This window comes from Rhipicephalus microplus, chromosome 1, assembly GCF_043290135.1.
Source record: "Rhipicephalus microplus isolate Deutch F79 chromosome 1, USDA_Rmic, whole genome shotgun sequence".
NCBI classification, from domain to species: Eukaryota; Metazoa; Arthropoda; class Arachnida; order Ixodida; family Ixodidae; genus Rhipicephalus; species Rhipicephalus microplus.
Genome location: NC_134700.1, coordinates 188,857,380 through 188,882,280, shown reverse-complemented (window position 1 = coordinate 188,882,280; position 24,901 = coordinate 188,857,380). Strand labels below are relative to the sequence as shown.

The following is a 24,901-nucleotide window of genomic DNA, read 5'->3' as shown; positions in this document are numbered from 1 at the left end:
TCACTGAACATCTTTTCCCAATCGGGCGTCGACAGGTTGGATCAAAGAGGTAAAGCAGGATAAGCCTGAGCTGCTCATCACTCGCACTTGGCACTCAGAAGATTAATAATAATAATTTGAGGGCTCTTGCGTGCCTCGACCATCATATGTTGGGAGCACCGCGTAGCGGTGGGCTCTACAATTTCAGACCGTCTGGTGTTCTTTAACGTGCACTGACAATCCACAGTACAACTCACACATTATATATATATATATATATATATATATATATATATATATATATATATATATATATATATATATATATATATATATATATATATATAGTGGGCAGAATACGTTCTTCTCAACGTAATCACCCTGTGAACTGACATTTTTTCCACTGTTTCTTCACCTGTTTGAAGCCCATCCTTTAGAAGTCCTCTGCCTTGCACGAAACCAATCGTTCCACTTCGAAAATGCCATCGTCTCTGAACACGAAAAGTTTTTTTTTAAATATTGGCAGACGACGAAGTCGCTTCGTGCAAGATAAACTAAATAAAGAGGGTGATTGAAAGGTTCATAGTCTAAACGCAGGGTGGCAACAGCGAATGCTTCCGCTTCAACAGTGTTCAATACTTCTCGGACAAGTCGTGGGAAGCTCACTCTTCAAGGAGCTTAAACAAGCGAGCTACCGAGTGTGCAGACACTTCATGCACCTGCGGCTCCTCCCTGCAGTTCCGAAACTTAGGCCAACCTCCACCATCACTCTCTCCATGGGTGACCTTGTTTCGTCAAAATTAACTGCTTCTACTCGCTCAACAATGGCAAGACAATCCTTGATTGAGGTTCTACCCTATCGTGGCTCCTCTCGGACTTCTGACCACTCTAAAAGTTCCTTTTTCACTTCACAGCCACGACATATATGATCTTTGCTTGGCAGTATCGACGATACATGTATTTCAATAATAATATTATGTGGGGTTTAAAGTCCCAAAACCACCATATGATTATGAGAGAGGCCGTAGTGGAGGGCTCTGGAAATTTGGACCACCTGGGGTTCTTTAACTTGAAGACCAAGATAAGAAGAGGTTTTAAGAATGTATTGCTGAAATACCAAAATTGTTTTCGGGTGAGAATCGGAATTTTACGGTATCGATACGCAGTGAGAAGTGATGATCATGTATCATTACTCACAGAACCGTAAGCGTATGAAGCTACGTTTTTCCTGTAGTTAATGAGGACTTTAGTCGTATATGCTTATCTACCGCATTATGCTTTTGCGGCCCGCCCCGGATAAGTGTGTCGGAAGAGTGAGGGCGATGACACCCCGACGAGCAAAGCGGCATTACGCAAATATAGAACAAGTGACGCCGGGTCCACTTAACTATGCAATTCCGGCGGAAGCCGCCGCGTCATACTCTGATGTGATAGCGGTTGGCTTCAAAACAACACACCCCCAGGACACCCATCTATCAACGAGTGCTCCCCGCGTCATTCATCTTCGCACTTTGAGTGTTTTATCAGCGCGCGACGGCCACGCGACGCCGTGTGTTGCTTACCGCGCGAGACGACACGACCGACACGATGCAGAGCGTTCGAGCATTTCAAAAGAAGGATCATGGCAACATTGGTGTAAAAAGAAAGACTAATGGCGAAAGAGGATACGTTTAGGTACTTCTTTTTATGGCTTCAACGTCACTCGTGTGAGCCGGTTCCGGCGGGAGCGAGGGTGGGAAAGGGACGGGGTGGAGGTGCTGCGGGGAAACCAAGCAGAGCCGCCAGCACGCTCCGTTGCAAGGCGCCACAACGCAGGGCTCTGCGCTTGACGCAAAAGGCACAGACGTCGTCGCGAGAGAGAGGGGGTGGGGTGGAGCCCTTGCGCAAGCTTGAGAAGCTGGCCTTGGTTCACCGCGTCTCGGGGACCATAAACTCTTCCGCAACCGACCCGTCCGCACGGATCTCAGGGAAGGCCCGGCGCGCCACTAGATTCTCTCGCGTACTCCGCAGTTGCGCGCGCTTTACCGCTACAGGGCAACTCGTTCGACAGCCCTCATGGACAAGAGGCCTTCCGTAAGCTTGATCGTTACGATCATCTGGCTAGCCGTGGTGCCGGCGACTGTCGTCTCGGCGCCCGAAGCCGTCAGTCGTGCCACCAACGAATTGGGAATGGTCCTCTACCGCAAGGTGGCCGAGACTGACCCCAAGGACAGCAACATCTTTCTGTCTCCCGTCAGCGTGGCTGCCATTCTGGGCATGGTGCAGCTTGGCGCCAGGGGTCGAACGCGGCAGCAGATCAACGCAGCGCTAGCCGGAGGCACCGACTCCAACCGGCTGATTAGCAGTGGCGACGACGATGACCTGGCAGCTGGATTTGGCGAGCTGTTCAAAGACCTCAATGCGGAGAAGGGATACGAGCTGCGTATCGCCAGTGCCGTGTTCTTGGCTGCAGGTCTGCCCATATTCGAGCGCTACAAGCGCGACCTGGAGAAGCACTTCGCCTCGGGCGTCTACTCGGCCAACTTTGCCAACAACGCCCGCGAAGCCGCCGACGACGTCAACGCGTGGGTGCGCGACATGACCGAGGACCGCATCCCCGAGATCATCGAAAGGCCTCTACCACCATCGGCACCCATGCTCGTTCTGAATGCCGTGTATTTCAAGGGTCTGTGGCAGACTCCTTTCAAGACGGAGGACACCATTACCGGCGAGTTCTTCAACGAGGGCGGCTCTCGCGCTGTTCCAGTGCCGATGATGCGCCAGAAAGGCGAGTTCGTCTACGCGCTCAGTGAGTCCCTGGACGCGCACATTCTCGAGCTTCCGTACGTCGGCGACCGCGTCGACCTGGTCATCGTGCTCCCGAGGCGCAAAGACGGACTGGCAGAGCTCGAGCGTAAGTTCAGCCTTGAAGCGGCACGCCAACCTCTGGCGTCGGCACTGCCTCGCAAAGTGGATGTGTGGCTCCCTAAGTTCAAGCTGCAACAGGCCTACAGTCTCAAGGGAGCCCTGCAGTCGCTCGGAGTGCGCGACGTTTTCAGCGCGAGGGACGCCAACCTGACGGGCGTGTCGTCGAAGCGGCCGCTCGCCCTCGACGAAGTTTTGCACAAGGCCCTCCTCGACGTGGACGAGAAAGGCACCGAAGCCGTGGCGCTCTCATCCGGCATCGTACGTCACTCCAAGACGCCCGGAGGCGAGGTCGAGTTCAAGGCTGATCATCCCTTCCTTTTCTTTATCGAAGACGTGAGGACCCAGACGCTGCTCTTCCTGGGACGCCTTCAGCGTGTGTGAAGGACAAAGTGTCTGAGAAAAGAAAAAAGAAACTGTGACTTTTAAGTGCACGAGTTGAGATCTAGCAGTTTGTTAGCAAATTTTGCGCATACAGACCAGCTCAACGAATCTTAAAAAAAACCCATGATTTGCATCTTCGGCGCGTGCTTGTCGTTTGCCGCTTGTGTTTCAACGTTCCACACGAGGCGCAAGGTGTTTACGAATAATCGCGCTTTCGCTGACGCCGACTTCCGAAGGCGCAGGAATTTTTACGAGCCCTGCGTGGCTGTTAGTCATAGCCGTTTGCGTATGCATTCCAAGATCTAAAAATGCTGGCTGGCAGAAGCGCACATTGAATATTTCGTGCACGTACTGCGGCCAACGTAGTTGTCCTTGATGTGAGTTTGTATTTCTCGGGCGTCGCTGCAAGTTTGGCACAGTACCAAGGATACGCCGCATGATGAAGCCACGTGTGGGTATCACCGGCGAGCAGCGAGCCGGAATCAAGTTCCTATTGCCAAGCGGCAGATGAGACAGGACGAAGGGTCAGTGACAACCAGTGACGACAAGCTTTAATCACTATCATCTACGCGCGTACTTGCGGCGTGCCGAGAAAGTTGTCGCTGTGAATAAAAACTGAGATGTTACGCTGTTTTATCTATACCTGGTGCCTATTCATTAGCCTTACCATAGTTTCGAGTTTCAAAGTGTCGAACGTGACGTGAAGACAGTTGCTGACGAAAAGAAAAAAAGCTGGTAAGGTACAGCCAGCGGGAGAAGTTTAGGGACTTTAAAGTTCCACTTGCCCCTGCTTCGTAAAGCGGGAGCGTCACGGGAGCGACGGAAACGAGGCTCACAGATAGCAAACGAACGCGCTGTCACTAAGGTGTCAACATAATATACATGCCTATATACGGAGCAGGTCATTGTAAATTCATATCAAGTCACCTTGCACAGATAAGTCAAGCTGCGCGTCGTCCATCTCTGAAATAGACCCCTAATAATTGATGGGTCAGCAAACGTACTCGTGAGTCGACTCACTCAGGCTCACTCTGACTCAGATAGAATCGTGAGTCTTACTCTGAGTGAGTCCGGGTGAGTGATGTTTTGTTGTGTTTGAGTTCAAGTAAGTACGGCTGAGAAAAATATCAGTGAGTCCTGAGTTTAAGTGAGTCCGATTGAGGAACACGTTTTTGAATACGAGTCTGAGTGAGCACTAAGGGTAAGGTATATTACATGAGTGTGTGAGTGAGGTGCACAATGTTTCGCCGACCTCTCGTACTATCGACTCAGCTTGAGTATTACTATCAGCTTTAAGTTGACTCAGGTTTATGCCAATTATGTCTACTCACGCATTAACACAGTAGCGCTCCCACGAAATCTCAATATCAATAGAAAATGTGCTTGAATTATAAAACGTGGAGGTGGCTTGACCGATCAAAATCTTTCTTTAATTGAAGGCCTTGTTAAAAACATCTCGTGTAAGACATCACTTTCAATATAAATGGCCTTAGTGAATTGTAGCTAACGGTGACTCGTATATAAAGGTACGACATCAAAAGCTCCAAATAGAAGACTGATTATGCGAGATATCGTTGCTAAAAAGCATTGGCACCGTGGACGAGACAGTTAATAGTACGCTAACGGACTCAGATGAAGCCATGAGTGAGTGTCTGAGTTAGTTCAAGTGAGCATGAATTTGGTGCATTTGAGTCGTCATGAATGTTAGTGAGTAAAATTTTAGTTAGTCTGAGTCCGAGAGAGTCCGGTTGAGTGAGACCAAGTAGGTCCCGAAGGCGAGCTATGTTTCATGAGTGATAAGAGTGAGCTCCAATTGTTTTGCCAACCAATGCTAATACCTTACGCGGGCGCCGTTGGTATCATAAATAGATAAATAATTATATTATTATATACATTTAAAGATCGATATGAAGATACCCGTTTCAATGAAACTTTTGTTCCAACATATGACTAAACAAGTGGTGATCTCTAATTTCTACACAACTTTTTTTTTTTACGAACTAGCACTCTAATGCTATCGCGTTTAAACGTCCAGCTGCATTAGTTACGCCCTATGGGAAGGCTGCACGGTAGACCCAGCTGCAGAATCAACAGACTTAACAACAGGATCGTGCTAAGGGCAGTGATGGTGTGTAACAGTCCCGAAGGAATATTAAGATGCATGGGCTGCTTTACATATTTCATAGTTCGTGTGATAGACGAAACTTATCGCCTCTCCGCAAAACATTCTTGGTCGGCCTACTAGAAAAGTCACTGCATATAGGAGCTCCCCGTCTTTGCAAATCGTCTTAACTTGCATATTGTCACAGCTTCACGTGACTGTCCACTTGACCTCAATGACGTAGAAACAGGACGCTCTATGTCCACGCTGCCCTCGCGGACATCTGAAACATGCAGACGTGGTTTAGCGGTGAATAAAATGCCGTGGTAGCTTTTGGGTGCCACGGTGTTGCAGTAGTAGATTTTGAAGGGACAAAAAAAAAAACCTTTCCCGTTGTTATGAGCTTTTCTGATTAAACTAAATAATTTAGAGGTGGTCACGACTTTCTTAAATCGAGTTGTACATGTGTACTAGAACTGTGTGGATGCCACACACACAAAAAGAAAAAAAAGTAGAGACAGAAACACATTTCATTACTTCCAACGAACGTTTTCAGTAATTCCTTTCTTTGCGTATGGAGTATACAAACAATTGGAAACAAATTACTAAAAGCGCTTGTCATCAGATACACGAACTGTGATAGCTGTCAGATGCGTTTAGATGTGTCGTTGTGACATTGATGAATTCCGTAGATGAATACGTGCGGTGAGTCATCGTGATGAATATTTTGCCATGTGGAGGCGGAAGTGTCAGCGACAGTGATCGATTGGGAGTGTGGCCAACGAATTTCGTCTACACGAGCTCTATGAGGTTTCACTTGTGTAATCAATCTGGGAAAGGCCAGGAAAACCCCACAGCGGGGGGGGGGGGGGTGTTTAAACAAAAAATGAAAAATGCTTACGGCAGCGCGTCATCATCAAATTGCACACCGTCGCGCTGAAGGATTAAGTTTCAACGCGTGAAGGTCGTGTTATTCTTGAACATGTAAAGAAAATAACGTACACGTTCAAGCACGGGAGATGTGCTGCGTTGGCCTTTGTTGCGCATACAAATGTCGCTCCTTTTGCTTTATAGGACGGTGTTTTTGCAGATAATTTTTAGAGATTAAAGGCAAAATATTTTTCTCAGATTACTCAATGATTAACTTCAATGTCATTAGCAACACATATACAACGTTGTATTGAAGCGTACTCTGCCAAGAAAGCTGTAGACGCACAATTGAACTGAAGCAAATAATCTTGTGTACGTGTGAGGGGGGTTGGTGGCGAAGGGATGTGACATTGGTCGAATGAGCGAATGATCGCCAGATGTGACAATGCGTTAATAAAGTGAAAAATGGCAATTTATGTAGTCACAGCTATATATATATATATATATATATATATATATATATATATATATATATATATATATATATATATATATATATATATATATATATATATATATATATATATATATATAGCTGAGCAAGGCCGGCCTTGCTCTGAGGGGCGACACCTCAGACTCCCCGACCCAAATAGAGCCACGAGTTTGAGCTATTCTGGGTAAAATAATTCAGTTGAATTTGAGTGAGAGCGGTTGAGTTAAACTTTAATTTGAAACTTAGTGGCTCCGGTTGATATATATATATATATATATATATATATATATATATATATATATATATATATATATATATATATATATATATATATATATATATATATATATATATATATATATATATAAATATATATATGTATATATATATATATATATATACATATATATATCAACCATCGCTTCATACGTCACACGATTCCCCCTCGCCCCGAAAGAAGGCATGGATTACGAACAAGAAAAAGTAAACAAGGAGATGTTAAAAAGTCACAAATGTCAAAATTCACAATAGGTTCTATGCTCCAGGGGAGTTCCGTAAACTTTCAAAGACTTCAGTGGAGAGTGCAGCAGTCCGGTTAACGCAGGAGTTCTGGTGGGCGAGGCTGGTGGTTGCGTACTGGATAACCCAAAAATGCTTTGGACGTAGAGATAGGGGCAATCACAGCTGGCATTCTTGTAAAGAACGAACGAGGTTCGAACATCTTGCAGAATCGACAGTTCCGATATTGTAGGCATCGAATTCCTCGTCGTGGGTGATACATAGGCCGTGCAGGCAGCTTGCGTGCGCGTTGATCGAGGTTGATTGGGCGCTGCCTGTGTTCCTGCCGAGTACAGGGGGTGCTTTCGTGGCTTTTGGAAATTTTTCTATAGTGATGTCACAAATGTTTTGATCGAAGGCGCATTTTTGATCTCTGGTGGAAAATGTATGCACGACGATGGGCCTTTTCGCAATGTTCTTTGAGCCTTAAGAGTGATTTCGATGAAGTTTTCTTTCATCGTTGACAATGTTAAAGTGTACGTTGACGTTGTAGTTTCTTGGTTTTGTCGACTTGCTTGGGGTGTGACATTGATCGTATGATGTGCCAGGATGCTTAGCAATTCCTCCGCAGGCTTCTACGACGCCAACTAATGCAGCTGTTTTTGGCGCAAGACAATGTGGGGGGGATTCGTGCAATTGAATCTTCTGTATTTATAAACCGCTCATTGTTGGTGGTTGCCTGAAGTGTACTTGTGTCATCAGAAGTCTCACCTGCGCTTTTGTTTTTAGTGTTGGCAGTGAGGTTGTATACTGGAATGACGTCGCTTCGATCTTGTGATTGATGAACACTAGACGCTCCTGCAGAAGACTTTGCTTCACAAGATGCTGATTGTGAATGCTTCTGTCTTTGTGGAACTGCTGAGCTGAATACCAAGTCAGTGTGCAAAGTACGCCTGCAGCACGAAGTATTAAATGCATCTGGGTCATCAATAGTGTATTCAATTTTTTATGCAGCGAAGAGTTAAGCATTGGCAATATTTGCGCGTATGGGAAACCAGGTGGAAGGTTGGGCCTCGTAGACAAACGGCCCGGATGTCTTTCCATGAGCAGATGGCCGACTTCACCTGACGGGAAATGTAAACTTCTGCTCTGTGCTCGAATGCGTGAAGGTTGCATAGACTGTGATTACTGAATTTGAATGCAACGATACGGCTCGTTGTAATCGAATCTTCATTATAGTCTTGGTCACACTTTTGCTGGCGTTTCTGATGTTACTGTGGAACGTGTTGCGGTGGGAGCCCTTCTTGAACATCAGGCCGTTTTTTTTTGACAACATGATGTGGTGTCCAGTCTGCAGCTGGTAGCATGTGGGCTGTTGTCATGCAGTTCAGGCAATGAAGATAATGCTTCACAGTTGGCAGAAAGCTCTTCAAAGCTTCTTCTACGCTGTTCCCTACGAGGGGCTTTTGAGCCTGGCAGCGTGCGACGTTCCATGCGCCTGAGCCTTCTGTTTTGCTTCGACTGTCGAGTGTGTATGCACCGGACAGTGATGCATGAGCCCGTGCGGAAGGAGCATGGCTTGACAGGGTATTTTCGTGAAGCGTCAGGTCGTCTACCGTGATTGCCGCATCCTTTTGATGCAAATGGTGAGCGATAGGAGCGCTTGAAGAGCCGCGTGATAGAAAACCGCGTGGTGGACCGCGTATGCGAGAAGAAGAATTACGAGCATCAGGTCGGTGAGCAACGCCTCGCGTCCTATGCTGGAGCGAGGAGTTTCAAAATGCCGACTTTCGTGCAGAAGGGAGGCGCGCTTGATAGTTAGGGTTTTCCAAAAACACGCATGAAAGTCAACTCATGTGCCACTTCGTCTTGTGGCAGTTGTAGGTTCACGTTGGGCTTTAGAATGCTTGAGGACTGCTTAGGGAATTGACAATAGTGTGCGGTTTTCTCCAGATGGTCGGCAATAAGTAGGTGACAATAAGTAGGCAATAACGAGTGACCATCTCTTCTTCGATCTTTTGCCATGACTCGTCATTTTCAAAGATGTAGGTGAGGTAAACCTAAATGCCTCACCAAAGATGTAGTCAGTTAAGTTGGTGATCATCTGCCGTTCCTACCAGGATGCAGCGGCGGCGTGGAGCTCGAATAGGTTGAACCAGTCATTTACGGGTCCGTCGTCCGCTGATCCGGGGTACTTAGGAATGTCAAGGTCAGCTGATGGTTCTGTCATGGTGATGGCCGCTGTTTGCGGCCAGGAGATGATTCCGTAGTCGATGTATGGTCAGGGCGTCTTGTGGAGAACTGCGTCGATGATGAGACACTGCTGAAGTGTCTCATCAGTGTCTTCTCATCAGATGAAGTGGCTAGGAGGTCATGATCCTGTCGACTCGTGTGACGCTATGATGAATGGGAGACGTGGCCTGGCTCATACGCCATGTTTATTCCATTCTTACTTCTTCATCGGCTTCTATTAACCATCGCTTCATACGTGACACACACACACACACACACACACACACACACACACACACACACACACACACACACACACACACACACACACACACACACACACACACATATATATATATATATATATATATATATATATATATATATAAAGCTTTACAATTGTATACAGCACAAAGTAGATGAAAAATCGCTGTGCGCCTCACATCTGTCTGGAACGTGCGTGTGGCTGACGACGCTGAATAATTATGCCTACGATATTGTACAGGTTTGGAGTATTTGGCGACCCATTCGATACGCAAGTTTTATTGTGTGACACTTGGTTGTTTTTTTTTCTGTTATAAAACACTTTATCACTCACAGTAAGATGATTCCTTTTCCGAAGCTTGCCTAGCTTCAGTTTGCAACGGAGTTACATGCACCGGCGCAGCTCAGTGGCAGACTACTGTGCTGGCGCGCAGCGGACCCGGGTTCGAAACCCAGTCTGTCTTCAGTGTTTCAGGGGCGAAGCTTCTTAAGCCGTGGGTCGTGCGTCTCCGATGCATGAAGTAGTAGTAGTAGTAGTAGGTAGCCACCTATCAGTTAGTCCTTGGAATGTCCGCTGGACGGCGGTACTTGTATATGATGAATATATGATGAAAAGATGCGAGTTGGCGGTACTTCGAGTGTTAACTAGATGGACGGACAGATGGACAGACGCACGGATGGACGTACGAACTGACGGATGCTTCGCCCCACTCATCAGCATTCGCTCCGTGGATATGCTGTGACTTTTTTTGTTTACTTCGTTTTTTTTATTTCACGCAATAGTGGTTGCGGACACGGGTGGCGGCGGACAACTACGACGCAATGGCTCTTGTCAGCTCATAACTGTTTCACTATGAAATATTCTTAATAGATTGTAACTATATTGATAACTGTCGTATTGAAAGGTATGACACCAAAAGGCGTCAAGTAGCGCAACGGTAATGCGAGACATCGGTGTTAAAGAGCATCGACACGTAGTATGAAAAAGTACGCGGACTCGTGAGGCGTCTCAGGCTGATTCTGACACCAGACTGATAGAGCCCGAGTCTGAGTGGGCCAGATTGAAAAAAAGTGTCGGTGAGTGTGAGCCCTACGTGCGAAATGGGTATCTCGGGTGAATCCAAGAAATTCGACCTACGTCAGGAGCATACGTGGCCTAATAGACATGCTGATGTGCGCACATTGATTTAAACTAGGGATGGTTCTGGTCGCACCTTTGCTTTGCTCACTAAGTGAATTAGTAGCGGTTATTAATTTTTCCCGTGACCCCGTTCCTCGGAGCCGCCACAAAGCATGCATATATTTTTCTAAAGAGTCAGGCTCGTGCTTTCAGACCAAATATGTGATCCCTTGGCATGAAAATGCGGCAGGTACCTACAGGGCATTCAGTTCCCCATCTCCGTGCCAATCTTCGCACCCTGAGGGCGAGTGCACACGCGGGTAAACAGTGCCACTTTTCAAAGCTTTAACCCCGAGAAAAGCAGGTCTGTATATTTTTAGGCCACTCCCGGTCTCGGGCACACTTCGTAAGACACCACAATCACCGCTCTTGTGCTATACGACCATATATACGACCAGATATATACAACGGATTAATAAATTCCTTACCCCGAAAGGAACCTTGGTACGATAAAACATGCACGATAAAAATGCTGTTGGCAACACCGCCTTCTTGTACCTGCCGCATTAACTCTCCCTGACGTCATAGATTTTTATGGTTGTGCTATAGCCTATAATAAACTCGATCGGGAACAAAGAAATATTGTTTTTTAAAAGGCAAGTACTTGTCTTAGAAAGACGGAAAAATTTAGGGAGCCGATGTCACTGTATTGCAAAAGAGGAAAAGAAGAAGAAGAAAAAAATAAAATACACAACTCACACCTGTATTCAGATCGTCGTGAGATGAATTAATATTGAATCTTTGACCTTCCTTTACTGCGGTACTTATAAAGCTTCGACAGCGAAATCAACGACAGTGAAGTTTTACTCATCAGTCAAAAGGAATTTAGCATTCCTCTTCAGTGTTACTTTGAGGTCATCTACCTAATCGGAAACATCGTTCTTGTAAATCCCATGCACGAACAAAAATAAAGGGAAAAAGTGTGAAGCAGAGATGGTGCCATTACTTCTGTTGAACTTTCCGAAGGCAATAGACGAACCATTATCGAACCAAGTAAAAAATACAACACTCTGCTTGATATTTTGACAATTTCAAGGAAACCGTGAGCGCCGCTTTTATTCTAAACCATGCTGGGCATGGTTGTTGAAGCTCAAGTAAATGTCAAAAGGATGAACAAGAAGTGATCATAACGAATTAGCCAGGAAAGACACGAATACTGAAATCACCACAACAAAGTAATTTCATGAACACATTTTGCAATAGAAATAATAGTCGTTAAAAGCTGCTTAATGAAGCAGGCGGGTAAGATCATTCGTTCTGCCACTTATACGTGAGTTAAAAAAAAAGAATTGTCTTATTTTTATTAGGTATATCTTGCTTTGAGGTGATCACCGCAGCAAAAGCGAATGCAAGTTCAATCAGTGAAGCATCCCGTATCAAAATTTTATCATATAAGGCAAATGAAACTTCAGGACTTCGAGCACAAGTGTTATGCCTGTCATTCTGTGTTTCGTGGTCATTAACTGGGTGCTTTTAATGACATGCATATGAGTGGCAAACTGCATGGCGTTTTGGCAGCGCATGTTGTTCGTCTGCCGAATTCGCGTGCTCACGCTAAGTCCACCTGGTTCCATCACGGTTTATTGAAGTCGCAGTGCTCGGAGGCGCCTTCACCTTTGAAAATGGAATGCGAAATCCAATTAGAATCCGGTCTCATGGTTTGGCTGATTGCTCCTGGAGCAGCTGAACACGCCACACGAACATGCTTTCTCTGTCCAATTTACGTAGAATAAGAAGGTCCCAAAGGAGTCGTTGCAAATTTGTTAGGAACATGACGGAACTCCGGGGGCCAAATTCGCAAAATATTTAGCGCGGATCTTTCTCGCATTCGAGCCGGCGGCATCGCTAATTGTGTTTGCAGCGCCATTAGTGAAGAAAAGCTTGACAATGGGCTAGTTGGTTAGAAATGATAAAGTTTCCTGTGCGACAAACGTTCACTAGCTAGGCCATCCTTTCTCTTACGCGGGTATTAGCCTTAAGCGACAATTTAAAACTATAATGCTTATACTCAACATGTCATCATTCCGTACAAGTTAAACTTCTCTTGCGGCGAACAGTACGAAACACGTTAAGCAACACGTTTTTATCTCTGCCTTCCATTGTGTATAGCTTGCTTTGAACTTCTAAGTGCAACAAAATGGTGCCACTCTCTGATATTAAAAAAATTACTTTTTTTTGTCAGTTGTATTCCTGCGTGTAGTATTCCTATGTATATGTAAGGGGCATGTGCTCTAAATATAGTGTAATACGTTGTTATTTGATTGAGAATCAAAATTTCATCATCTCGACATTTCAACCTCTCGAAGTTCATTGAGTCGTGTTTGTTTCAGCTATCAATGTAAAGTTAGAGTCGCAGCGCTTGAGGCTCTCGAATTGTCCTACGAACCAACAAACGAACATCGATTCTTACAAAACATATTCGTTGTTATAGCTGGGGTGAAGCAGGACCTTCTCATTGACATTAGTTACAGTAATGATCGTAGCAGTTTCTATAAACGATACCATCACTGAAACCTCATTCTGGCAGCAAAATGCAGTGTGTTCGTGAATTGGTTCACGCTTCCGGAAGACCATCATTTCCGCGTTCTGATCGGTCTGTTTTTTCGGCATGCAAAAAGTGGTAGTAGGCCACTAAAACAAACTATACACCCAAAGTAAAAAAAAAAACATAGTCGGTCCCTCAGTGACAGGAATGAATTCGACTCCCGTTGATGAACTCTTCTTCCTTTGCGACTGCTAATGTGCATTTTTTCTGACGCAATTTCCGCCCCGAAAATTTGTCACTGCGATCTTGGTGGACCTCGGAACAAAACACATTAGTCTTAAAAAGCGCGTTTCCGCACATGTTTACTAACTACGACGAAATACTTAAAGCGCACCACCGGGGTCTGTGCGAGTCCCCGCCTTCTTGAGTTCTTAAAGGTTTTTGCAGAAGCTAGCCGCCCTGGTGAAAAGCGCGTCACGCCGGGCTGCTGCGCTCAGTGTTTTCATATCTCAGTTTACAGATTCAGCGAGGCCAACAACACCGAGAAGATTAACTGAGGCCCTGAAGTCGCGCGCGCTCAATGTCCCAGAGACGTGACACGTGCGAATGCCAAGCCAAGGCCAAATAGTGCACGAACATTGCGTTTCTTTATGCTCTTGTCTCCCGTGAAGTGTACCTATCTAGACCTGATGCTTTTCTGATCTGCTGTTAGGCTCACATAAATTGGTGGACTTCGAAGCAGGTTATATAAATCAACTTTCCGTGCGATGCCCAAGGCAAAACGAATTATGTGTGTGCTTCTATCATAAAGAACGTGACATAAGCAACAGAGAAAGCTTCTGTGAAAAGAAGTTGGATAAGAATGTTGTTCATTATTTTCAGCTTTTCCTTTGTTTCTTAAGTTACTGATCAAGTCAAGTACACTGGAGCAGAATATGAATGAGCTCAAAACTGCGGCACTCGAAAACAGGCGCTGCATGTTTCCAAGGAACCAAACAGTGATGGCACCAGAATAGTGTTATTTATTTTTCTCGCTCTCCAAGGTAGCCGGAAACCACGACTTCGTTTCGCTTCAAGGAAAAAAAAATGGTCAGCTCGGCTCATCTAGAAGCGCCTGCGCGTGTACTCGACCATTTAAAGACAATGGATGTCATTATGTCTGCAGCGCTTCTATTGTCGCTCACGTGAGTGCAACCTTAAGTGACTCCTTCCACTCCTAATTGTACACGGTGACAGTTCCGGCGGCGAGGCAAGGAAAGCAGCTAGCAGGGCCTGTATAGAAAGTACCTTGTGCTTGCACAACAGCCGAGAAAAGGTGATCCAGACTCGCTCAAATTGCGACGAAACGATGCGCCACTGATGGCGCTAAGTATACCGCGGTGGCTTGTAATTACAGTAGCAGTCGCATATAGCTAGACTTACGCAGTTTCACACAGCTTCACGTAGATGAAAGATATGAAAAGCAGCTTTATAGATTAGAAGCTCTTTTTGGAACGTCACTGCTGGTCAAAGATTGAAAATTTTGATTTGTTGCCGTATTTGACGGCATGGATTAATGTTTTAAATTCTGTCGTTTTCGCAACAGCGGCGATTTCTGTTGTCATTTTTAATTGGATGCAGAACACGGCACAACGCACGATGCAGCTGACTGTGCAGAGCCACCACATTATTGGACTTCCCTTATAAACAGGCGCCATGTACTAGGGCCAGCGCGCTACAGACATTGCCCGACAGGCTCTGCTCACGTTCACAGTCAGCAACATAATTTTCGGAAGTTATTGTTGCTATCGTAGGGAAGATATAGCACTTAAAAAACTTGAAACTGCAGACGTCAAAGGCCAATCAGTGTGTGTGTGTGTGTGTGTGTGTGTGTGTGTGTGTGTGTGTGTGTGTGTGTGTGTGTGTGTGTGTGTGTGTGTGTGTGTGTGTGTGCGTGTGTGCGTGTGTGCGTGTGTGCGTGTGTGTGTGTGTGTGTGTGTGCGTGCGTGCGTGCGTGCGTGTGTGTGTGCGTGTGAGAGAGAGAGAGAGAGAAACGGTGCACGAAACATGGCAATGCAGAGAAAGCGCGACCTAACAAGCATCCGCCAGCAGGCGTTTTGTTTGCTTGTGTTTTTTTTTCTCTTGGCGTGTTCATTCCGTGTGCTGCTTAACACGGGGATTATAGTGCTATTTTTCCCCATGCACGTAGACCAATTGTCGACCTCGGTGCTCACATAACATAGATAGCTGTCCTGACGAAATATACAGCCTCAGGTACACCTTCATCTATATCAGTGATGCCGACAAAATCTGTGTACACGGCGGTCTCGTGCTAATTAAAGGATCAGCTCACTTCACGGCCACTCGGCGCTGCCACCGGCTGTAACCACCTTAACGTAAGCGCTGTTGCATATTCGACAGCCGGAATATTAACTGCTGGGGATTACACCAAGGGCTCTTTAACGTGCACCCAAAATATAAATGCACTATAGAGTCGACAGTTTTCATCTCCATCAAAAATGCGGCCACAGTAGCCGGGATCTATTCTCGCGATCTGCAGGTCAGCAGTCGATCAGCATATCCACTAGACCACCGCGGCGGGTGAATCCGCGGTGGCAGGAAAACCAGTGCTAGCCGTCTAACATGCGACAAACACGAATTTCTGGAGATGAATCCCCCTGTATCCATGCGAAACACGCTTTTTGTTAGCTTTTTCGCAAATCGGGTTCACGTAAAACAAGGAAAAGTTAATGATGGGAGCTTAGTCAATGTCGAGCTTAGGACGTTGGGCACTTTAACACACAGATACAGGAACGCACGTGGGGACGAACGGCAGACATATGAATCGCAGGGCGCGCCGTGGAAGGCACAATTTTAGGTTGAAAATGTGTCGCTCCGCGAAGATTTGACGACGACGAAAGAGTACAAAGCACGAAGTTCGCCACAGCCGGTAATAGTGACGAGCGGCTGCCGTGCGCTTCGGCAATTCATTTAGCACTAAAGGACCCAGTACATACAGCGATAACACCTGACACAACAAACGCTCACACACACAAAAAACAAGAAATGAAAGAAAAATCGAGCACTTGCCTGGAACATTCGTGAGGATAAGATTGCTGACCACCAATAATGACACTCAATATACAACCACGGCAAGGCAGACTTTCGACGTATCTCTTTTTGAGAGCATACGGCTGCTTTCTACGTTAAGATACCCATGGCCAACACACAACCGGCGGACGGCATCTTTGATCACACCACGCCCAAAAGCAATCACAGGAATAAGTTAATGAATCACTACGTGCCAAGAAGAACAAGGAAATAACGCAGGGCGTCACACCACCACCGCCGACGAGTCAAGTGCCAATGGCGCTGCTTCCGGCTTCCCGAATGCTAACGCACCACGTGACATAATATATCAGCTTGACGTTAGTATCTTCTCTCTTACGAAATGAACACAGGAATGGGAACTTCGAGCGCTCATTTGTGTCACGGCCGGTTCCGGCTTTATGCTTGAAGATTTTTTACAATGTTCTCTCTGAGAATTTGAAAATGAATCTTGAAAACACTGCGAAATACCGACGAATGCATTGCTCTCGAAGGATCAGGACGTAAATATCAGGTGAAATGATGTGTAGGGTGTAAACTTATGGGTCACAAAGTGTAGAACGACCACATGATAAATTCGAGGTGGAAGGAAACTGAATCCGCAGGTGTCGCCACGTTGACTTTTCTGGCTCTGCAGTCTCGTCGCTTTTACTTGCCTGTGCGCATACGCTATGGGAACCATCAGTTATAGGTACGCTGAAGGAATGAAGCGGCGTAGATAAAAACATATTGAGGAGCGCTGCCAAAGGGCATGATAATAAGGCGGCCATGATGGGGGGTAGGCCAGGATGTGGTGGTGGCACCATCTACTTTGGATGGCACCAGCTGCGGGAAATCGTCTATAGAGAAGACACTACGCGCGTTGATGTTCCCTTTTGTCCAGCTGTGGTGTTCAATAGCTTTAACAAGTCGCGGTATGGTGACCTTAGTCCAAATTATACGTGCAGGGATCTATGCTGTTCTCACTGTCAAAACGTGTTTTCTAGTTATCCGCTAAGATCATGATTGTTTAATAGGCTACAATCAAGTACTATGAAATGCGAAGCATTTCTGAGTGAGCTGCAGGCACTTGAGCGCCTCTATCTACCTACCTATGCATCTATCTATGTGCCGTCTACGTATCTATGCTCTCGAGGTCCTCCTTAATTTTTGATAGACAAAAATTGATATGGAAGGGTAAAGGGTTACAAAATTGTGTCTGGCTGGTCATGGCATGAATAAGAAGAAAATCGCGTCTCGTTCGTCGTCAAACCCTTTCCTCCAGGCACTCGTGTGGTACATACCCGCATACAACGGGCCACGGTTTACGAGTATGCGCCAAAGGTGATTGAAAGTTAACTACCCAGGAATGGTGGGAACAGACATGAGTGGTTTAAGTGCGAGAGCGTTAAGAAAAGCTGACATAGACACCCCTTACCTGACGATCGCAAATGATAAATATCAGCGTACAAGCAGGAATCTAACCCACGCATTCTGTGTGGTAGTCAGGTACTCTACTACAGAGCTATGCTCCATGGTGGTGTAATGATGGTCAGACGTCAATTGTGTTGGCAGTGCTTGTTGTCTAATTTCATTGACATTACACATATAATCCTATAATACAGGCATGACAGGTCATGTTACGCCAATTGCACACTTAAGCGTCATTCATTAAAGTTTGTCTACATAGCCTGAGCCAGGACTACTATCCTCTCAAGCACAAGCGCTACGTATCACCTTACCGGTTTTAGTGTTGCTAATATATTCATGTAGCCGTTGGCATCGTTATGCAAGCTTAAAGAGATGGTTATATAAACCATGTACGACTGTTCAAAATATGTCTGTGCGTACAACATTTGTACATGTCTTCAGCGTCATTTTGTGACGTTTCATTGAATACACCACATTTATACCTCAATGCGACATTCCCGCCCCATGCATTGTATAACATCGATTCGCATGGTAAGTGGGATCTGCCGGTTTTATAAAGACGAATCGTTTCATTGCGTACTGCAAGCTTTTGGCGTCAACTTTTACGTATATATATATATATATATATATATATATATATATATATATATATATATATATATATATATATATATATATATATATATATATATATATATATATATATATATATATATATATATATATATATATATATATACCCGCCTACATATGGGTACTCTCGGGATCACCTTTATAACTATACGTGAACAAAATTCAGTATGGGAGAGTAAGATTATTGGTCGAATATGACGCGCTGGTTAAAACATGAATATTGTCACATTCCCGCCGCGTACATCGTCAAACACATCTCGCCAGAAAGAGGCACATACCCGCCTGCGGGTATGTGCCACAGGTGTTGGACACTTAGTATTGACGCAAGAATGACGGAACCACATGGACTATTTTAATGCGTTAGCGTTAAGAAAAACCTGACATCGGTAGCGGTGACCGGACGAGTGCAAATATTAGACGTCAGGGTCTCAGCAGGAATCGAACCCAAGCATTCTGTGTGAAAATCAAGCCCTCTACCACAAAGCCACGCCAGGTCTCGGAAGTACTTTTCAAATAGACCCTATACTGTGTGTGAAATCGACCCTACTGCTCTCGTGGCCTGGAAACTTTTGACCCCTCCCCCCCCCCCACTCTGTACATATGTTTGTACGTACGTACAAACGTCCGTATAGTGATGGTCAAAGTTAGGGGATCCTTAAGTTTCGCCTTTAGGAGCTGAATGCGATAGCAATATCCTGTCCCTAGTGATATTGATAAGCAGTATCACTACCAGGAAAAACAAGGGAAGCGCGGGTAGAGAATGAAGACGACGTTGCCTCCACTGCGATCCCTCTGAGTGGGTACGAGCCATGGCGGTGGAGATCATCATCATTATATTGTGATCGCGGACTCAGGGCCCATTAAAAACCCCCATTAAGTTACCTTGCCTTGTGTAACAATTTGGTGGAAGGTGCTGGGTAGGACGAACCCAAAGACGGGAGCTTCACTACCAGGACTTCGTCGCAGCCGCCGCCTCGCCGGACTTCCACCTTCGCCGATCGTAATGGCCCAAGAGCAGCCATCCAACGCTTCGAGGCCAACTCCGATGGGTTCCGTGCCATACTACAGAGTGCCACTAAACTTCGGTGGGACCTCAGGAGAAGACGTCGACGTGTGGCTCAAGAACTACAAGCGGGTGAGCAGAAGCAATGGCTGGGACTCGAACAAACAGCTCAATCATGTCGTATTTTCGTTATTTGACACCGCCCTCATGTGGTACGAGAACCACGAGGACATGTTCACGACTTGGGAACGTTTTGTTGAAGAAGTGCAGAAGTGTTTCGGTGATTCGGACGCAAAGAAGAAACGCGCGGGGCAGACATTGTCTCAGAGGGCACAGCTTCCAGGAGAAACATGTACGACATACATTGAAGAAATATTGAAGCTGTGCAAGATTGTGAATGGGAGGATGTCTGTAGAAGACAAGGTTGGACACGTTCTCAAGGGTATAGCCGAAGACGTGTACAATGTCTGAATTGGGAAAGACTGCTTGAACTCCGTGTCCGACGTGATGAAGCACTGTCGTACCTTTGAATCCCTCAAGATGCGACGAATTTCTCCGAAATTCGCCCACCTGTCCAACGTCCCCACTGTGGCTAGTGTTGAAACAGTGCCGCCTAACGACCTTGCTTTGACCATACGGCAGATCATCAGAGAAGAGCTGCTTCGATGTCAGCAGACCTGTCATCGCCCCAGCGATTTTCAGGATGTGTACGTAAACGAACCAGACCGTGTGCGGACTCCTGTTTCTTTTCCACCATGGCAACCGTCGATCAACGCAGCAGACGCTTGTGAATATCAAGGCACACGGCAGGCTGGATTCCCCCGTCAACCACCTCCCAACTACGAACGAAGTTTTCGCCCGCCTGTTCACCCAACATCGCCTGCCTACAGTGCCCCTGAAGGGCGGCACCACTATCCCATGCCTTCCGAGAGGAGTCGTTACTCTGAGCAGCCACGTGCCCCTCGACCTATTCCGGTATGCTATAACTGTGGCGTCCCGGGTCATATTGCACGTTTTTGTGACCACTGCCCATATCAGCGACAGTCTTGGCACATGTCTCACCAACCTTTCGACCATCCGCACTCCACGTCACGGAAACCACGCGCACCTACCGGATCACGCTACACCTCGCCGGCCTCTGATCGAAGTTTGACGCCACCACCAGCTCCACGCGTGCTCCACGATCGCCGTCGTCACGGCGACGCCCACGTACACCGCCGCCGGAAAACTAGTCAGTGCGGCCAGTGGGGGTGAGGCTGTGAAATCACAGGTGCTATCTACAGATATACCCCCGTCAGCGTTTATGTTGAAGAACAAAGTTCATGTAGTTGAGTGGCTACTACAGCACTTGTGGATACAGGCGCGACAGTCTCGGTGATGAGTGTAAATTTTAAGTACCTGCTAGGACCAAAAGTGATGTTTTGCCTGAACCGTGGGGTGACATTTCGTGGTGTAAGTGGGGACGTGTTGCGTCCGGTGGGATATTGTACTGTGGACGTCTCGCTGTGTGGCAAGGTGTTTCGCACAGAATTTGCGGTTATTCCGCGGTCTACACATGACGTTATCTTGGGTATTGACTTCTTGTGTGAGTGTGGGGCAACTGTAGACGGCAGAAGTGGGTATCTTTCTATATACGGTACTTTCCCAACGGCGCTCTTGGAAAATTCCTTTCCGGAGAAATGCATCTTTTTCGTCTCCGTGGATACAGTCGTTCCTGCATTTTCTGCTGTGTGTGTTCCCGTGACATGTTCCAGCAACAACTGTGACACGTTTGACGCCACGCTCGAACCGATTCCCTTGGCATGCCTGAAAAAGAACATTCTCATTCCCCATTGTATAGTGTCAGTCGTCGATGGACGGGCAGGTGTGTGGACAATGAACAGTTCCATGGAGCCTGCAATTCTGCCAGGTGGCATGAAACTTGCAGTATTTAGACCTGAGTCATGTACGACGCTGGTTGCGCTTGTTGATGCTACAAGCCAAATGAACATCTAGGCTTAGAAGGTTCAGAAGATGCCCAATCGCTACAAATGGTCAGCAAGTCACTTGGCCAAAGCGAACGTCATACACTGCTCGACGGTCTATCTAAGCACTCGAAAGTGTTCGATTTTTCTAAATACAGCCGAAGGCCCTTAATCCCAGCGTCCTGGATACGTCATCAGATCCACACCGAGTCGGCACGTCCCATTAGGCAGAAACCTTACCGAGTGGCACCATCGGAGCGCAAGATTATCAACGAGCAAGTCCAAGAAATGTTGGGAAAGGGAATAATACAGGAATCTGCAAGTCCGTGGGCTGCTCCCGTCATTCTAGTGAGGAAGAAGGATGGTACGTGGAGATTTTGCGTTGACTACTGCCGACTGAATTCTGTTACCAAGAAAGACGTCTATCCACTGCCGCGCATCAATGACGCTCTAGACTGCCTGCATTCCGCGTCCTACTTTTCATCTGTCGACCTGAGATCAGGTTACTGGCAAATTCTGATGCACGCAGCTGACAAAGAAAAGACGGCATTCGTTACGACCGAGGGACTTTACGAGTTCAACGTTATGCCATTCGGATTATGCAATGCTCCTGCGACATTCGAAAGATTTATGGACTCTATATTGCGTGGTTTAAAATGGCATATATGCATATGTTACCTTGATGATGTCGTAAGTTTTGAACGTACGTTTGAGGAGCACAACACTCGCCTAGACCTCATGCTCAACTGCATTGAAAAAGCTGGCCTTGTATTGAATTCAAAAAAGTGCCACTTTGGCGAGCGACAGACATTGGTGTTAGGACATCTCGTCGACAAAGATGGCATTAAACTTGACCCACAAAAGACAGCGGCCGTTGAATCGTTCGAGCGTCCTAAATCTGTGAAACAACTGCGTAGCTTCATCGGGCTCTGCTCGTATTTCCGCCGGTTCGTACCCAAGTTTGCGGATGTCGTTCACCTTCTGACGAGCCTTCTACGCAAGAACAACCCGTTTTAGTGGACATCCGAGTGTCATGCCGCTTTTCACAAGCTGAAGTGTTTGTTAACTTCACAGCCAATACTTCGGCACTTCAATCCTTCGTCGCCCACGGAAATTCACACAGACGCAAGTGGCATCGGTATCGGTGCCGTTCTCGTTCAGCATTCTGGCAAGAAGGAACACGTTGTGGCGTTCGCAAGTCGTTCTTAAAGCAAGCCTGAACGCAACTACACAGTGACCGAACAGGAATGCCTAGCGGTAGTCTATGCCGTGCAACGGTTTCGCTCATACATCTATGGTAGCCCGTTCAATATCGTCACAGATCACCATTCCCTGTGTTGGCTGGTCCACCTTCGTGACCCATCCGGCCGCCTCGCACGATGGGCCATTCGTTTGCAAGAAGACGTTGTCACAAAACGAGCGCTCAAAAAAGGGCGCGCCGCCAAATTCTCGCGACGAAGCGCCGGAGAGATGGCTCGAGGTCAACGATAAAAAAAGAAAACAAGCATCCAAAGACTCCCCGGGCACGCGTCCCTCTCCCCTCGGAAGCGTAGGTTCGCCGACGAACCTCCTCACATCGGCGGCCGAGCAAGCCCCAGAAAGTTCTCGATGGAAAGGGGCGTGGTGATGCAGGGTTGCGTCATCTTTCGCGGACGGCCCTCGTACCATCTCGCGCTTTCCCCAGCCTTCGCTGCGTATCGCGCCGACGAAATGATGAGAACTTTCTGGAATCTCGCGTGAAAGGTATTTAACCGAGCAGCAGAGATGGGAGATCAGGAGAAGAAGGAAGTTAGCGCCAATGTGCGTAGGGTCATTCCGCCACGTCTGGTGGTGAAGGTTTTGTCCTTAGTGACAAAGCAGGAGAAGAAGAAAGTATGCGCCAGAGTGCGTAGGGTGTTTCGCCGTGTCGTCGGCGAAGGTTTTGTCCTCAGTGACAAAGCAGGAGAAGGAATTTCACGCCAGAGTGCGTAGGGTGTTCCGCCGTGTCGTCGGCGAAGGTTTTTGTCCTCAGTGACAAAGGAGGAGAAGAGGATTTCCACCTGAGGGGTGAAGACTCATGCTACAGGCAAGAGTGTGTGCCTACCGCCAGCGAGCGAAGACGCGTGGCAACAGCTGCGTGTGGAAAGCCGACGTGTTACTGGCGAAGAAGTTTGGTGCTTGGAGAGCGGCCGATTGAAGACGCGAGGTTTCCTGGAAGAGAAACTTCGGGGGCAGCGGAACGACAACAACGCTGGACTTTGAGTGAGTGATTCTCGGAAGAGTATCATCCAGACTTTTGTTCCAAGAAATTTGGACTGAATAAGTTTTCTAACTCTTTAGTCTTTAAGTGTCTTGGTTGTTCGATACATGCGACTGCATTGTAGTGCATATTGTTGTCTGTGTCCGTTGTTTCGGGTGCAGCTGATTGTACTGTGTAGTACATTGTTTGATTGGTGACATATTGTATTCAACTATTGTCGAGTGTGCATACTTGTGTATCGTTTTGATCTGCCATAATTGAGAATATAATTTTGTTTTGTTTATCAACTCTCGGCTCTGACTTGTTCTTTGGGCCACAGCCGGCGTCCGCTGGCGTGCCAAATAGGACCACTTCTAATTGTCCACACTTTATGGTGCGGTTCGGGGGGCCGATACTTCGGCCCTTGGAATTAGCCCGGCGATCGCCTCCCAAATTAACGGGACCTGTGACACACGTCTTCACCAATTCATACAAGACTGGCTGTCTACACGCTGATGCGGATTGCCTCTCCAGAATGCCGCTACCATCGACAGATTGTGAAGGCGATAACTCTGACCACCTTATCGCTTCTCTGTCGTCTGGCTTTCCCGATGCCGTGACTTTCGCCGCTGAACAGCGTAATGACCCAAGCTTGAAAGCTATCTTCCCTGGAGCGAGAAATTCATTAGGCGAAGGCTGATTCTGCGTCCGAAATGGTCTTCTTTACCAGAGAAACTTGTCCTCGACGGGCGCCCGCTTTCTGCTAGTTGTTCCTGCGTCCCTCCAAACGTCTGTTCTGCGTCTCACGCATGATGACCCCACTTCTGGCCATCTATAGTCACCGCACGAACACTTAGTCGTGCGGTGACTATAGATGCGGCCCTCCTCGGGTCCAGTTGGTCACCTGCAACTTGTAAAGACTCCCGGTTCCCCTTTTGAAAAGGTCGGCATTGATCTAATGGGACCATTTCTACGCTCCTCAAAAGGCAACCGGTGGATAATTGTATGCGCCGACTACCTGACGTGGTACTGCGAGACGGCTGCCTTATGCTCCGCCACGGCAGTCCAGGTTTCAGAGTTCCTGTTGCATTCACTCATCCTCCGACACGGACCTCCTCGCGTGAGAATAAGTGAGCGTGGACGACAATTTACCGCTGATATTGTCGAACCATTACTTCATTTGTGTTCCTCCAAGT

The 24,901-nt window shown here is 46.8% G+C and overlaps 1 protein-coding gene across 1 annotated transcript; it reads left to right on the top strand.

Annotated features, from left to right (window-relative positions):
- The first annotated feature begins 1,726 nt into the window (after positions 1–1,726).
- On the top strand, positions 1,727–3,909 carry LOC119178788 (intracellular coagulation inhibitor 1-like). The gene has a single exon (XM_075888923.1). It carries the CDS (start codon positions 2,035–2,037, stop codon positions 3,265–3,267), a length of 1,233 nt encoding a protein of 410 aa, XP_075745038.1. The 5' UTR covers positions 1,727–2,034; the 3' UTR covers positions 3,268–3,909.
- The last annotated feature ends 20,992 nt before the right edge of the window (positions 3,910–24,901 follow it).

What these genes read in the sequence shown, in the direction of transcription:
- LOC119178788 (XM_075888923.1), top strand. Translation starts at nt 2,035, where the DNA reads ATGGACAAGAGGCCTTCCGTAAGCTTGATCGTTACGATCATCTGGCTA.